The sequence below is a fragment of the Haematobia irritans genome, chromosome 4, assembly GCF_050003625.1.
Source record: "Haematobia irritans isolate KBUSLIRL chromosome 4, ASM5000362v1, whole genome shotgun sequence".
NCBI lineage: Eukaryota > Metazoa > Arthropoda > Insecta > Diptera > Muscidae > Haematobia > Haematobia irritans.
Window position 1 is genome coordinate 5244541 of NC_134400.1, and position 13346 is coordinate 5257886.

At 28.9% G+C, this 13346-nt stretch overlaps 1 protein-coding gene across 1 annotated transcript; it reads left to right on the forward strand.

Annotated features, from left to right (window-relative positions):
* Positions 1–2539: 2539 nt before the first annotated feature.
* Positions 2540–3369, forward strand: LOC142233861 (uncharacterized). Its single transcript, XM_075304927.1, has one exon. The coding sequence runs from the start codon at positions 2682–2684 to the stop codon at positions 3300–3302; it is 621 nt and encodes a 206-aa protein (XP_075161042.1). The 5' UTR covers positions 2540–2681; the 3' UTR covers positions 3303–3369.
* The last annotated feature ends 9977 nt before the right edge of the window (positions 3370–13346 follow it).

Here is a 13346-nt window from a genome sequence, read left to right on the forward strand (position 1 = left end):
ATATATTTCGCCCGATATGCACTAATATGGACCCAGCAGCCATAGTTTTATACCGATTTGCTTGAAATTTTGTAAAAACATAACACTTAGTCATATAGTTAAGTGTGCAAAATTTGATTGAAATCGGTTCAGATTTAGATATAGCTCTCATATATATCTTTCGCCCGATATGGACTTATAATGCCCCAGAAGACAGATTTTTGGCCCAATTTGGTTGAAATTTTGCACTAGGAGTACAATTAGTAGTATAGTCAAGTGTGCCAAATTTTATTGAAATCGGTTCAGATTTAGATATAGCTCCCATATATATCTTTCACCCGATATGGACTAATATGGTCCTAAAAGCCAGAGTTTTGGCCCAATTTGGTTGAAATTTTGCACAGGGAGTAGATTTAGCATTATAGCTATGCGTGCCAAATTTGGTTGAAATCGATGTGGATTTATATATAGCTCCCATATATATCTTTCGCCCGATATGGACTTATATGGACCCAGAAGCCAGAGTTTTATCCCGATTAGCTTGAAATTTTGCACAAGGAGTACAATTTATATTATAGTCATGTGTGCCAAATTTGATTGAAATCGGTTCAGATTTAGATATAGCTCCCATATATATGTTTTTTCTGATTTCGACAAAAATGGTAAAAATACCAACTTTTTCCTTGTTAAATCGCCACTGCGTAGCCGAAAAGTTGTAAAAATGACTCTAATTTTCCTAAACTTCTAATACATATATATCGAGCGATAAATCACAAATAAACTTTTGCGAACTTTCCTTAAAATTGCTTCAGATTTAAATGTTTCCCATATTTTTTTACTAACCTTATGTTTCACCCTAGTGCATTAGCCAACTTAAATTTTGAGTCTAGATTTTGTAAAAGTCTATCAAATTCTGTCCATATCGAGTGATATTTAAATGTATGTATTTGGGACAAACCTTTATATATAGCCCCCAACACATTTGACGGATGTGATATGGTATCGAAAATTTAGATCTACAAAGTGGTGCAGGGTATAATATAGTCGGCCCCGCCCGACTTTAGACTTTCCTTACTTGTTTTTATTTAGAAATAAAATTTTGACAACATTTTCGATAGAAATAAAATTTTGACAAAATTTTCAATAGAAATAAAATTTTGATAAAATTTTCTTTAGAAATAAAATTTTTACAAAATTTTCTATAGAAATAAAATTTTTACAAAATTTTCTATAGAAATAAAATTTTTACAAAATTTTCTATAGAAATAAAATTTGGACAAAATTGTCTATAGAAATAAAATGTTGACAAAATTTTCTTTAGAAATAAAATTTTGACAATATTTTCTATAGAAATAAAAATTTGACAAAATTTTCTATAAAAATAAAATTTGGACAAAATTTTCTATAGAAATAAAATTTTGACAAAATTTTCTATAGAAATAAAATTTTGACAAAATTTTCTATAGAAATAAAATTTTGACAAAATTTTCTATACAAAAAAAAAAGTTTTGACAAAATGTTCTGTAAAAATAAAATTTTGACAAAATTTCTATAGAAATAAAATTTTGACAAAATTTCTATAGAAATAACATTTTGACAAATGTTCTATAGAAAAAAAAATTTGACAAAATTTTCTTCAAAATAAAATTTTTTAAATTCGGTAGATTTGTGGTAAAATTTTCTTCAAATGTTGGTAGAATATTTTTGGCATGATGGCAACCGTGAACTGGTACTGGTAATCGTTCTTTTATTCCATGCAGCCAGCAAAAAGAGAGCCAGAGAGATAAAATTCATAAAAAATCATACGTGAAATATATTTCACACTGAAAAAAATGTAGTGGGCTCATTTTTTTCAGTTCAGGAAAGAAAATTTTAATTAATTTTAGAAAATTTTAACAAAACTGTATGGGAAACGCAGATGTCATACAACCGATATCACAAAAATTAGCAACAAATGCAAGAAAAATTATTTTTGTTTTTATTTAGAAATAATATTTTGACATTTTCGATAGAAATAAAATTTTGCTAAAATTTTCTATATAAATAAAACTTTGACAAAATTTTCTATAAAAATAAAATTTTGACAAAATATTCAATAAAAATAAAATTTTGACAAAATTTTCTATATAACAAAAAGTTTTGACAAAATGTTTTATAAAAATAAATCTTTACAACAAATTCAAGAAAATTCAAGAAAAATTATTTTTGACAAAAATTATTATTTTACACATATTAAAGAAAATTTCGTAGTTTGAGAATTGGAGTTCAAAATGGCAAAAATGTCTTTAGTAACCTACGATGCTTATGAAGGCTGCATTATTTACAATTTACATGGAAACTTTCTTCAAATGTAATAATTTCACTAAAATAGAATTAAATCGGCTTTAGCTACGCCTAAGTCATTAATAAAATAGATTTGAATATAAGCAAATATTGACAATCAAAGTTCTGCTCAAATGAAAAAATTGTTATCACCCGATAGCATGAAAGTACCTTACTAAATATGCCTTGAGAGTACCTTTAAAAATGTAGCTTTTGTAAAAAAGAAAACTTGTAGGTTTCCTTTTAATACATATGAAAAGCTATAATAATCAAATCAAAATATTCCAAATTTTCTGTAAAATATTTTTCAAATTATGAGAAATATATAAATTTTTCAAAAAATAAAAAGACTTTTACAACCATTTCTCTACGCGACAACAATGCCCAACAGTAAAAAAGGTACAGAACGCAAATCGGTTGTCACCTCGGCAGAATCTTTGTGCTCCAAACAATTCAAAGGTAATTCCAGCTTCTACAATTGGACACCAACGGTTAACAACATCAAACAGATCGAATATGTAAGGACACTGGAATGCAAATATGAGGAACTTCAATCTGATTACCTCAATCTCAATACTCAATTTGCCCGTTTGCAATTCAGACTTCGTCAGCTGATGGAAGCCCAACCAATGGAGCGAAATGATTTGGTGAAAAATTTGGAGCGTATAGCTTTTGAGGGAGTTGATGCCTATAGCCAGTGTAAACCAGAAGAATTGCCTCCCATCGAAAGAGACAATCAAAAGATGGGCAATATCGCAAAGAAACAGAGTGACATGGTTTGCTATTTGAGAAGTCTTCTGGGAGATTTGGAATCGGAGAGTGATTGTGTTATGCTGGAATACAACAATGATCCCAAATGGGAATCGGAGCAAAAGAAAAAATGTCCCCCCATAGATGGTGATATGATGTCTCCATCTTTACAAACGACCAAAGATCTTAAAAGTGCTACACCTTCTACAAAATCAATGCAATCAACTAAGTCTGGAAAAGTCAGTAAATAAGTCGGGGAAATCTAAGATAGTAACAGTCACAATAAAATTCCAGAAGGCTCCTATCAAATGTTTCAAATGTTTTTGCTTTATTGGCAATTCGCAGATATATATATATATACCTTTTATTGCCATACTTCCCTCTTATAAGAATACCATTCACAATAATATCGCTCTCTCCTTTACAGTCCAATAAGAATGTTTGCTTACTTTGTTTTTCTTATTCGCTGTTGTTATTGTGTTTCTTTCATTATTTTGCTTCATGCCAGCAAAATGCAAGCACACATGGGTTAAACCGGCCGGCATTATTGCTTTTTGTATGTGTATGTGTGTGTGTGTTAAGGTAGGTTAGTCGAATGGAAAGCTAAAACATTCGTTAGCCATTTCTACATATCGCTGTCCACTCTCATTTGAAGTTGGATTCTCTTGCTCTCATTTTATTATTCTTCTCTCTCTCTCAGTTTATTATTTGTTTTGATTTTGAACAAAATCAGTAAGATGTAACCATGTGGGGTGTACACTAACTGAGCAAGAAATGCAATTTGACATTTGGGTAAAGTGTCAATTTGGAATGTTGAATTTTATTGTTGTTGGTTTTTGCCATGGGGAGAAAAAGTAGAGCACAGCCGTAGAAAAGCATCGCTGTATTGGAATGTTTGTTGAGTAGCTTGTGTTGAATTGGAAAACAGGATTTGGGGTTTTGCATTTGGCATTGGGGTAGGCTCTCTTGACATTTCCAGTGTATGAATTAGTGAAACGAAATGAAGAAATGGAACAAAACAAACTGAAGCTCTGAGAAAATGTGCAATTATGGTAAAAGGTAAGGGTTGTCTATTCATGGAAAATTTCACATCCAGGAGGGAATATATCTAGTCAAGCACGATTTAGGAAAATTTCAAAAGCTCGGCGACAAATACATGATACTTATGTTATTTTCATGCCAGGAATAAATAATATAATAAATATGGAACATAATACGCCAGCAAAATTAATTAAATTATTTATTTTTTAAATTTAATTTCTATAGCAAATTTTATTTCTTTAGAAAATTTTGTCAAAATATTATTTCTATAGAAAATTTTGTCAAAATTTTATTTCTACAGAAAATTTCGTCAAAATTTAATTTTTATAGAAAATTTTGTCAAAATTTTATTTTTTATAGAAAATTTGCCAAAATTGTATTTCTATAGAAAATTTTGTCAAAATTTAATTTCTATAGAAAATTTTGTCAAAATTTTATTTTTTATAGAAAATTTTGCCAAAATTTTATTTCTATAGAAAATATTGTCAAAATTTTATTTCTAGAGAAAATTTTGTCAAAAGTTTATTTCTAGAGAAAATTTTGTCAAAATTTAATTTCTATAGAAAATTTTGTCAAAATTTTATTTTTTATAGAAAATTTTGCCAAAAAACTTTCAATACTTATAAAACAAAATCAAAAAATGAAATTAAATTCAGAGATATAATGTTTTCTTACAAGTCCTTAAAGTGCCTCTAAGATGACCACAAAGACAAATGTTGTAAAATTAAAAAAAAAATCAACAAGTAACGTTAATATCTCAAGTTTACAGAATTTTATTTTTGTGGATGATAGTTAGTTAGTCAAAGTGCCACTAAGATGGTGATGGTTATTTCTTTAGAAAATTTTATATCTATAGAAAATTTTGTCAATATTTTATTTCTAAAGAAATTTTTGCCAAAAAACTTTCAATACTTATAAAACAAAATCAAAAAATGAAATTAAATTCAGAGATATAATGTTTTCTTACAAGTCCTTAAAGTGCCTCTAAGATGGCCACAAAGACAAATGTTGTAAAATTAAAAAAAAAAAAATCAACAAGTAACGTTAATATCTCAAGTTTACAGAATTTTATTTTTGTGGATGATAGTTAGCAACAAACATACACCCATGTTCCGATATCCACTTCAATTCCACTTCCACTATTCACGTCAAATCCACGAACGTGAAAATTTGGTTTTCTTAATTCCACGTTCTTTTTTGAACTTTTCTGTAACCAGCTGGGTTGCACAAATCACCCAAAAATTCACTAAGGCGGAAATCAAAATAAGTGGAATCAATTGACTTATTATAATTTATTATTTTTTAAATTCAAAATGACGCAGTTTTAATAAAACTCATGTATTAAATATGAAACATTTCAAATTTTTTACGCGAGTACTTTTTTTAACCGGAAATACACCCATCTTGGACATAATTCAACTTTCACCAAGACTTTAGCAAGTGATTTCACGAAAATTCCGGTGAAAGTGGATTGTAGGACATGAAAATCGTGGAATTGATTCACATTCACCTGCACCCTCAAAAAAAATCGCTTCTTTAACATATGTTCCAAACATATTTTGCAGGAAGCACATATATTATTGGATACTGCCGAAACATTAATATGTTTGTTTTATGTGAACATATTATATGATTCGAAGCATTTTGAGCCCAAAAATATTATATGCTTGGAAGAATTTTTCCCAAAGACGATTGTGCTCATTCCCTAACATACTCGTAATTTTCACTTCCACGAATTTTTTTAGTTCTTGGCACCTTTTTCTGTAATACAAATAATGTTGAAGAAATTATTCACTTTTATAAATTTTTTAAATTTTACCTTTCGCCTACACGGAGAATCGAACCGAGGACAACACAGTTTGTAAGCCAACACACTATCCACTGGGCTACGTAGCTGTTATAGTCACCAGTAGATAATTATCGTTATAAATTTCATTTATATAGCATAGTTTGCAGCGCCCACAAGCCCATGCAAACATAACATTATTTAACAGAAACATACATTTGTTTGCCACGTGGAGCAGTGGTTAGCATGTCTGCCTTTCATGCAAAGGGTCGTGGGTTCAATCCCTGCTCCGAACGAACACTTTTTTTTAATTTAACTCTAAAACTTTAAAATTTGGAAGGAATTCAAAAACTCTAACAAAAGATGAACGTGGAGTCGAGTATAATATATAAATAATTTTATAATACAAACATAAATTTATTTAGGCGTGAACAGTTTTTTACTAGCATTTAAAACCATCGCTCTAAAATGCCTTTTATTTTTCTTTAATAATTCATTTTAAAGAAAATAAACTTTTTAAATTGTTTTAGCTGCAAAACTCGAACTTAATGCCCGCTTTAATATTTGAAGGTGTGCGTAAACTCCTCGTGGACTGCTTATTAATAAAGAGGAACTAAACTTTGTTTTTATACATTTTAATGTTTAATTTTCCACTATTTCCTCCTTTTTTTATTTTATTGTCCTAACTCTAGAAAGAGTATAGTGCCCTTTCGTTATTTTTCTGAAGACCTCTGATTTCTTTTAACGAACCAAGAAAAAAATTGTGCCCATAATGCCGAAATGATAAACAAAACACATGTCCACATATATATAAAATGCTGCTCTCAAGGCGAAAACATATGCTGTTTGTTTTTCAAATGTCTATTCTCTTGGTTCCGAATGTCCATTCTCTTTATTCAAATTAAATAATATTTAAACTTATTTTAATATTTAAAACAGTTTTCCGAAACAACATACAAGTGGTTTCACAGACAATGTTCTCTTTTGATTCTTTTGCTGTGTTATGTTGATATATTTCGTCAACTCTCCCGGTTTCCATCTCTATTTCTTTCTCTATACTCTCTCTCTCTCTCTCTGTCGCTTGGAATAAAATATCACAACATATGTATGTTTAGTCGAAATTTGTAAATTTATATATGTTTGCATTCACACATATGATTTTTATGAAACATTCATGCCCCAAACATAATATATTCTAACATATTAATATAGATGTCCCAAACATTTTATGTTAGTTTAGGAACATTACATGTTTGCACTTAAATATATTGTGTTTTAAAATTGTGCCCAAAACACATTTTATTTATATCGGAACATATGAAAAACATATTTTTCTAACAGTGTGGAAGTGGATTTGGGAACATGGGCAATAAACTAAAATCGAAAACTCAAACCTCATAAAATTAACATAAAACACAATATATGACAAAAACTCGCTCATCCAAATTTCCTTCCCCTTTGAAAAATATTTCTAATCAAAAAGAGCAGTATTTTTTTTTTTTTTTGATATTCAATAATATATTCTATAATAAACCCAAAAACTAGTGTGAGAACAAAATTGAGAGATATAATTGTTTTGTAAATTATTTGTTTTTGGTAGACAAATTCCAAAATTTTGAAAAATTGTGAAAATTTTAATTTGGTATTTTTTTAGTTTTAGTTCAAAAACCATCACCAATACTTTCACAGAATATTTAAGTGGCATTTCACTGCATTTAATTTAACAGCATTTTCGACCAAAACAAATTTAGAATTCAAATATGTTTTAAAAATAGTTCTACTCAATTATACAATTTTTTGTTTGTTTCCGAAGCTCGATATCATAGATTATTAAAAACAGAAATTAGAATAAAAATCGGAGCTCATATTATTTTACGCTTTCGAAGCATGTCTCCGAATTAAAATCTAATTCCTTGGCGTAGAATGGGATAGCGTTGTTATCGCTTATCAAATTTTTGAACTCACCACTAGGTATTGTTTTTGTATGGTCACGTTCATCTCCAATCAATCTCCACTTGGAAACAAGAAAAGAGGAAATGGCCAACAACGTTGTGGTATTTGTTTGTCGCGGCAAAATGTTTCGCCGACCGCAGACCGCCTATCGCTATGGTTATGTTTACACACTAAAGCCGACTTAACAAAAATAACAAGGAAATCTTATACTTCAAAAAAAAAAAAAAACTTATACCCTGTACCACAGTAGTGGTGAAGGGTATAAATATTCTTAAATTGGATTTTATGTTTCCGCTTACAATCCCTTTTGAATGTTTAACATTTATTTCAAAAATTCGAATCTCAGACTGTTTGCATCCATTGTAATCTTAACACTATTCGAATCGTCAACGACATGATTTTTTTAGGCTCTAAATAGCATAACTCAATCATTTACTTCATCATATTTAGTGTCTATGCTGTATACCCTATTCTAATTGGTAGTAGAAAAAGCTCTAGAAAAAGCTTTTTATGAAAGCATATTGTTCTCCACAGAGTACACTCTCCTACCCAGTGCTCAGTGATGCCAACCCACGAAGCCAAAAAGCACAACAAAAATATTTTATAAATTCTAGCATAGCAGGTCCCACCACAAAAACTAATCCAGCCAGTTGAAATTCAAAGTTCAAACTTTCAAATTATATTAGAGATCATTTGGGTATTGATCTCAAGCATTTTTAATTTTATGGAAATATGAACCTCTATCCAAGTATACAGCTTTATATTTTTTAATACTTATTTTACTTTCATTCAATTCATTTTGATCAGTAATGAATTTCAATTTTTTTTCAGAGAAGAATATAAATTTTTCGACATTAAATAATAAATAAAATAAATTTTTTTTTTGCTACCAAAATAAAAGCTTACAGTTGCTGTTGTATTTCTAGTAAATAAAGAAAAAATATGTACTCACCAAAACTACTCCCACCGAAGTACAGTATGTAAATGATTTAACAGCCATGTATTGGTAAAAAATTAATTTCTCATATAACAACAAATTAATTTTGATATTTTAAAAGCTATGAACTGAAGAAAACTTGTAAAGTACCAATAGGGTTTAATTAAAGACTTACATAGAAACACTATTTATTTGGCGAGTATGTTTGGTATGTGTATAAATAATTTTCTAACACAACACTACAAAAATAGCAAATTGTCATAACACACAACACGAACTTTACGGTAAGAGCATAAAAACCGAACTTTTACTTTAGTTTTTGGATGATAATAAAATGACCTGATGGGTAAGGAGAGGAAGCGGATATTAAACGCTTGTATGTTGACGGCAACGGAAACTCTCAGTGTTTGTGTTTTTTTTTTCGGAAGAGATCATAATATTAAGCTCTTCTTATCGCACTCTCAGTTTTTGTTTTTTTTTTGTTCCCCTTTATAACCACCACACTTATTGTAGATTTATTTTGGCGCTCTTCCCTTGTCAACGATGTTGATGCTCTGTAAGTCCACGGCTTTATTCATCACTATTTACTCTAACATTTTTTTTTGTGACAGAACACTGTTAACAACACTGTTAAGTTGAATGGTAGACCACAAGCAATGTATGTATGCTCACATTTACTGTAAACTTGTGTGTATTTCCTACCACAGCTTATGGTTGAAGTTGTATTTCTAGTAAATAAAGCACAATTTCATACTCACTAAAACCACTTCCACAAAAGTACAGAACGTATGTGATCTAACAGTTATGTATTGAACAAAATGAATTTCTCCATTGGCAACAAATTTATGTAAGCATTTTAAAAACTTTGAACATTAAACAAACTTACATGTAAAGCACCAATTGGATATATACAAATTATTTGGAGAATATGTTAATCATGTGTATAGTTTTTTAACATTGTCCACAGAAGAAATAAAAAACACACACAAATTAAAAAAGCAAATTTTCATAACACAACACGAACCACACGATACGAGCATAAAAACCGAACTGTTGGTTTAGTTTTTGGATGGCAATAAAATAACCTGTTGAGTAAGCGGATATTAATCGCGTGCAACGCATATTGGCGGCAGCGAAGCTCTCTCAATATTTGTTTGTTTTCTTTTTATTCGAAGAGAACATACAGATAAGCTCTCCTTTTCTCACTGGCAGTTATTGTTGTTTTGTTTCCCTTTAGGATTGTAATATAACATGTTTGTCATTCCGTTTGCAGCGCATCGAAATATCGCTGTACTCGACAATGAAGGGAAAAAGATCGCAAAAATAACACAAAATTAATGGTTTATACAAAAACGACTGCTGACCACGGTTGCCACTCGTGCCAAAAATAATCTTCCAATATTTGAAGAAAATTTTACCAAGAATCTACAAAAAAAAAAAATATGTATAAATATTCCTTGGATTGTAAATGTAAAGAATCTTAACCCTGGACAGTCATCGTTCGTCAAAATGACGACGCGTAATTTCATTTTCGATTTAAAATGCATTTTAGTCGATTGGGAAATTATAAATTTTAGTTATACTAATTGAACTATTTTGTGAATTTTTATTTTATACTAATTAAAAACAAATTGAATAAGAAAATAAAGTCAATTTTGGTTCTCATTTTTGCTTACGATGTAAATTATAGCGTCTTGAAATAAGCCGTAGTCAAAATGACGAAGGATGACGTTAGTGTACAAAAAATAAGGATGACTTTCCAGGGTTAAATATTTTATGATTTTAGCTTGCACCAAAAAGGGAAAATTACCACTTCTACACAAAAGGAGAACTTTCTCACCATGGGACTTTGACCTAACACGAAAATTAAAATATTGACTTTAAAGAACATTTTGTAAACATTTTATTTCTAGAGAAAATTTTGTCAACATTTTTCTATAGGAAATTTTGTAAAATTTTTATTTCTATAGAAAATTTTGTCAAAATTTCATTTCTATAGAAAGGGTTGACACAATTTTCTATAGAAATAAAATTTTGGTAAAATTTTCTATAAAACTAAAATTTTGACAAAATCTTCTATACCCAGCCAAAACTCCTATTAAAAGGTATGAGCACAAGTATACCTGCGCCAAATTAGGTAACAACTTCTTCGTACATATATCAGCAGCAGGGTTGCCATTTTGGTCTGATCGGACCAAAATTGGTCCAAAAAATTATTAAATTTTAAAGTTGGTCCGATGGTCGGACCAAATGGAATTTGTTTGGTTTTGGACCATTTTCGTCAAATCCGAAATTCTGTAGAAATAAAATTTTGACAAAAATTTCTATAGAAAAAAGTTTGCCAAACTTTTGTACAGAAATAAATTTTTGTATACATAAATAATTATAAAACCATTTTGTAAAAATTTTATAGATTTGTAGATTTTATTTTTTGCTTTAACTTTCTATAGAAATAAAAGTTTGACAAAATTTTCTTAGAAATAAAATTTTGGCTAAATTTTCTATATAAATAAAATTTGGACAAAATTTTCTAGAAATAAAATTTTGACAAAATTTCCTATATAAATAAAATTTGGACAACATTTTTTAGAAATAAAATTTTGACAAATTTTCCTATATAAATAAAATTTGGACAACATTTTTTAGAAATAAAATTTTGACAAAATTTCCTAAAGAAATGAAATTTTAACAAAATTTCCTAATGAAATGAAATTTTGACAAAATTTCCTAAAGAAATGAAATTTTGACAAAATTTCCTAAAAAAATGAAATTTTGACAAAATTTCCTAAAGAAATGAAATTTTGACAACATTACCAATATAAATAAAATTTGGACAACATTTGCTAGAAATAAAATTTTGGCAAAATGTTCTACAGAAATAAAAATTTTAATAAATTTTTCTATAGAAATAACATTTTGACAAAATGTTATATAGAAATAAAAATTTTGAATTGAAATAAAATTTTGACAAATTTTTCTATCGAATTAAAATTTTGGAAAAATTTTAACTTTTACATTATATTAATTTAATTTGGAAAAATGGTCCGATTTTGATTCAATTTTGAAAAAAATTTTGGTCCAAAATAAAAATTCATTGTGGCAACGCTGATCAGCAGTAATACTTTTACACGGGCATGACATTGGAGGAAAGTGCTTCGGTGCAAGCATAAAAGCAGTCGAAAAACAAGTACTTCGTCGCAAGCATACCAGCTCTCCAAAAATAATAGCTTTACCATAAATATATTCAAAAAGTGCGAGTGAGTTGCTGTTCTCATATCATTTATAGATTTTTCTACCCCTTTCTCTTCCTTTGTATATATTTGTGGTACACTTTGTACTTTGACAAATTTTGACAAAATTTTCTATAGAAATAAAATTTTGACAAAACTTTCTATAGAAATAAATTTTTGAAAAAAGTCTCTGCCAATATTCGACATATGTATATGTGTAGGTATATGGTCTTAAAATAAAATTAAGAAAATAAAATTAATTGTTCGAAATATTTCAAATAAATTGTTATGGTGGTGGACATTAAAATGGATTCAGTCCATCTGCTAGTCTAACATTCTAGGAAATATAAAATGATCTCCGTAATTGGAAGTTGAAAAAAAATTTAGTTAAGCCGGAGTCAGAGTCGAGCAAAATTTTTACGACTCCGATTTCAGCAAAATCTTCAGACTCCGACACCGACTCCACAGCTCTGCTCGTTCCAAATATTAATATTTCCAAACTCCAAACTCCAGACTCCGACTCCAAGACTGCGACTCCACAGCCCAGCTTCCTCCAAATAGTAATATTTCCAAATTTAATGTAGACAAATTTATTTTCTCCTCTGAAAAGAGTATATACGACCGTAAGTTCGGCCAGGCCGAAGCTTATGTACTCTCCACCATGGATTGCGTAGAAACTTCTACTGAAGACTATCATCCACAATTGAACTACTTGGGTTGCGGTAACACTTGCCGATGGCAAGGTATCTTAAAACTTCCTAACACCGTCTTCTATATTGCAAGGTAGTCCATACGTAGTATATATTAAACTAAAAAGCTGATTAAATACGTATATAATTAAGTTTGACAAAATATAAATAAATAAAATTTTGACAAAATAAAATTTTGACAACATTTTCTATAGAAGTACAATTTGAACAAAATTTTCTATAGCAATAAAATTTTAACAAAATTTTCTATAGAAATAAAATTTTGTCAAAATTTTCTATAAAAATACAATTTTGACAAAAATATCTATAGAAATAAAATTTTGACAAAATTTTCAATAGAATTAACATTTTGACAACATTCTCTATAGAATTAAAAATTTTACAACATTTTCTATTGAAATAAAATTTTGCCAACATTTTCTATAGAAATAAAAGTTGACAAAATTTTCTGTAGAAATAACATTTTGAAAAAATTTTCTATAGAAATAAAATTTTGACAAAAATTTTTTATATAAATAAAATTTTGGTAGATTATTCGTGGCTCGAGTGGCAACCATCATTGTGAACCGATATGGACCAATTTTTGTGTGATTGGGGATCGGCTATATATAACTATAGACCGATATGGACCAAATTTG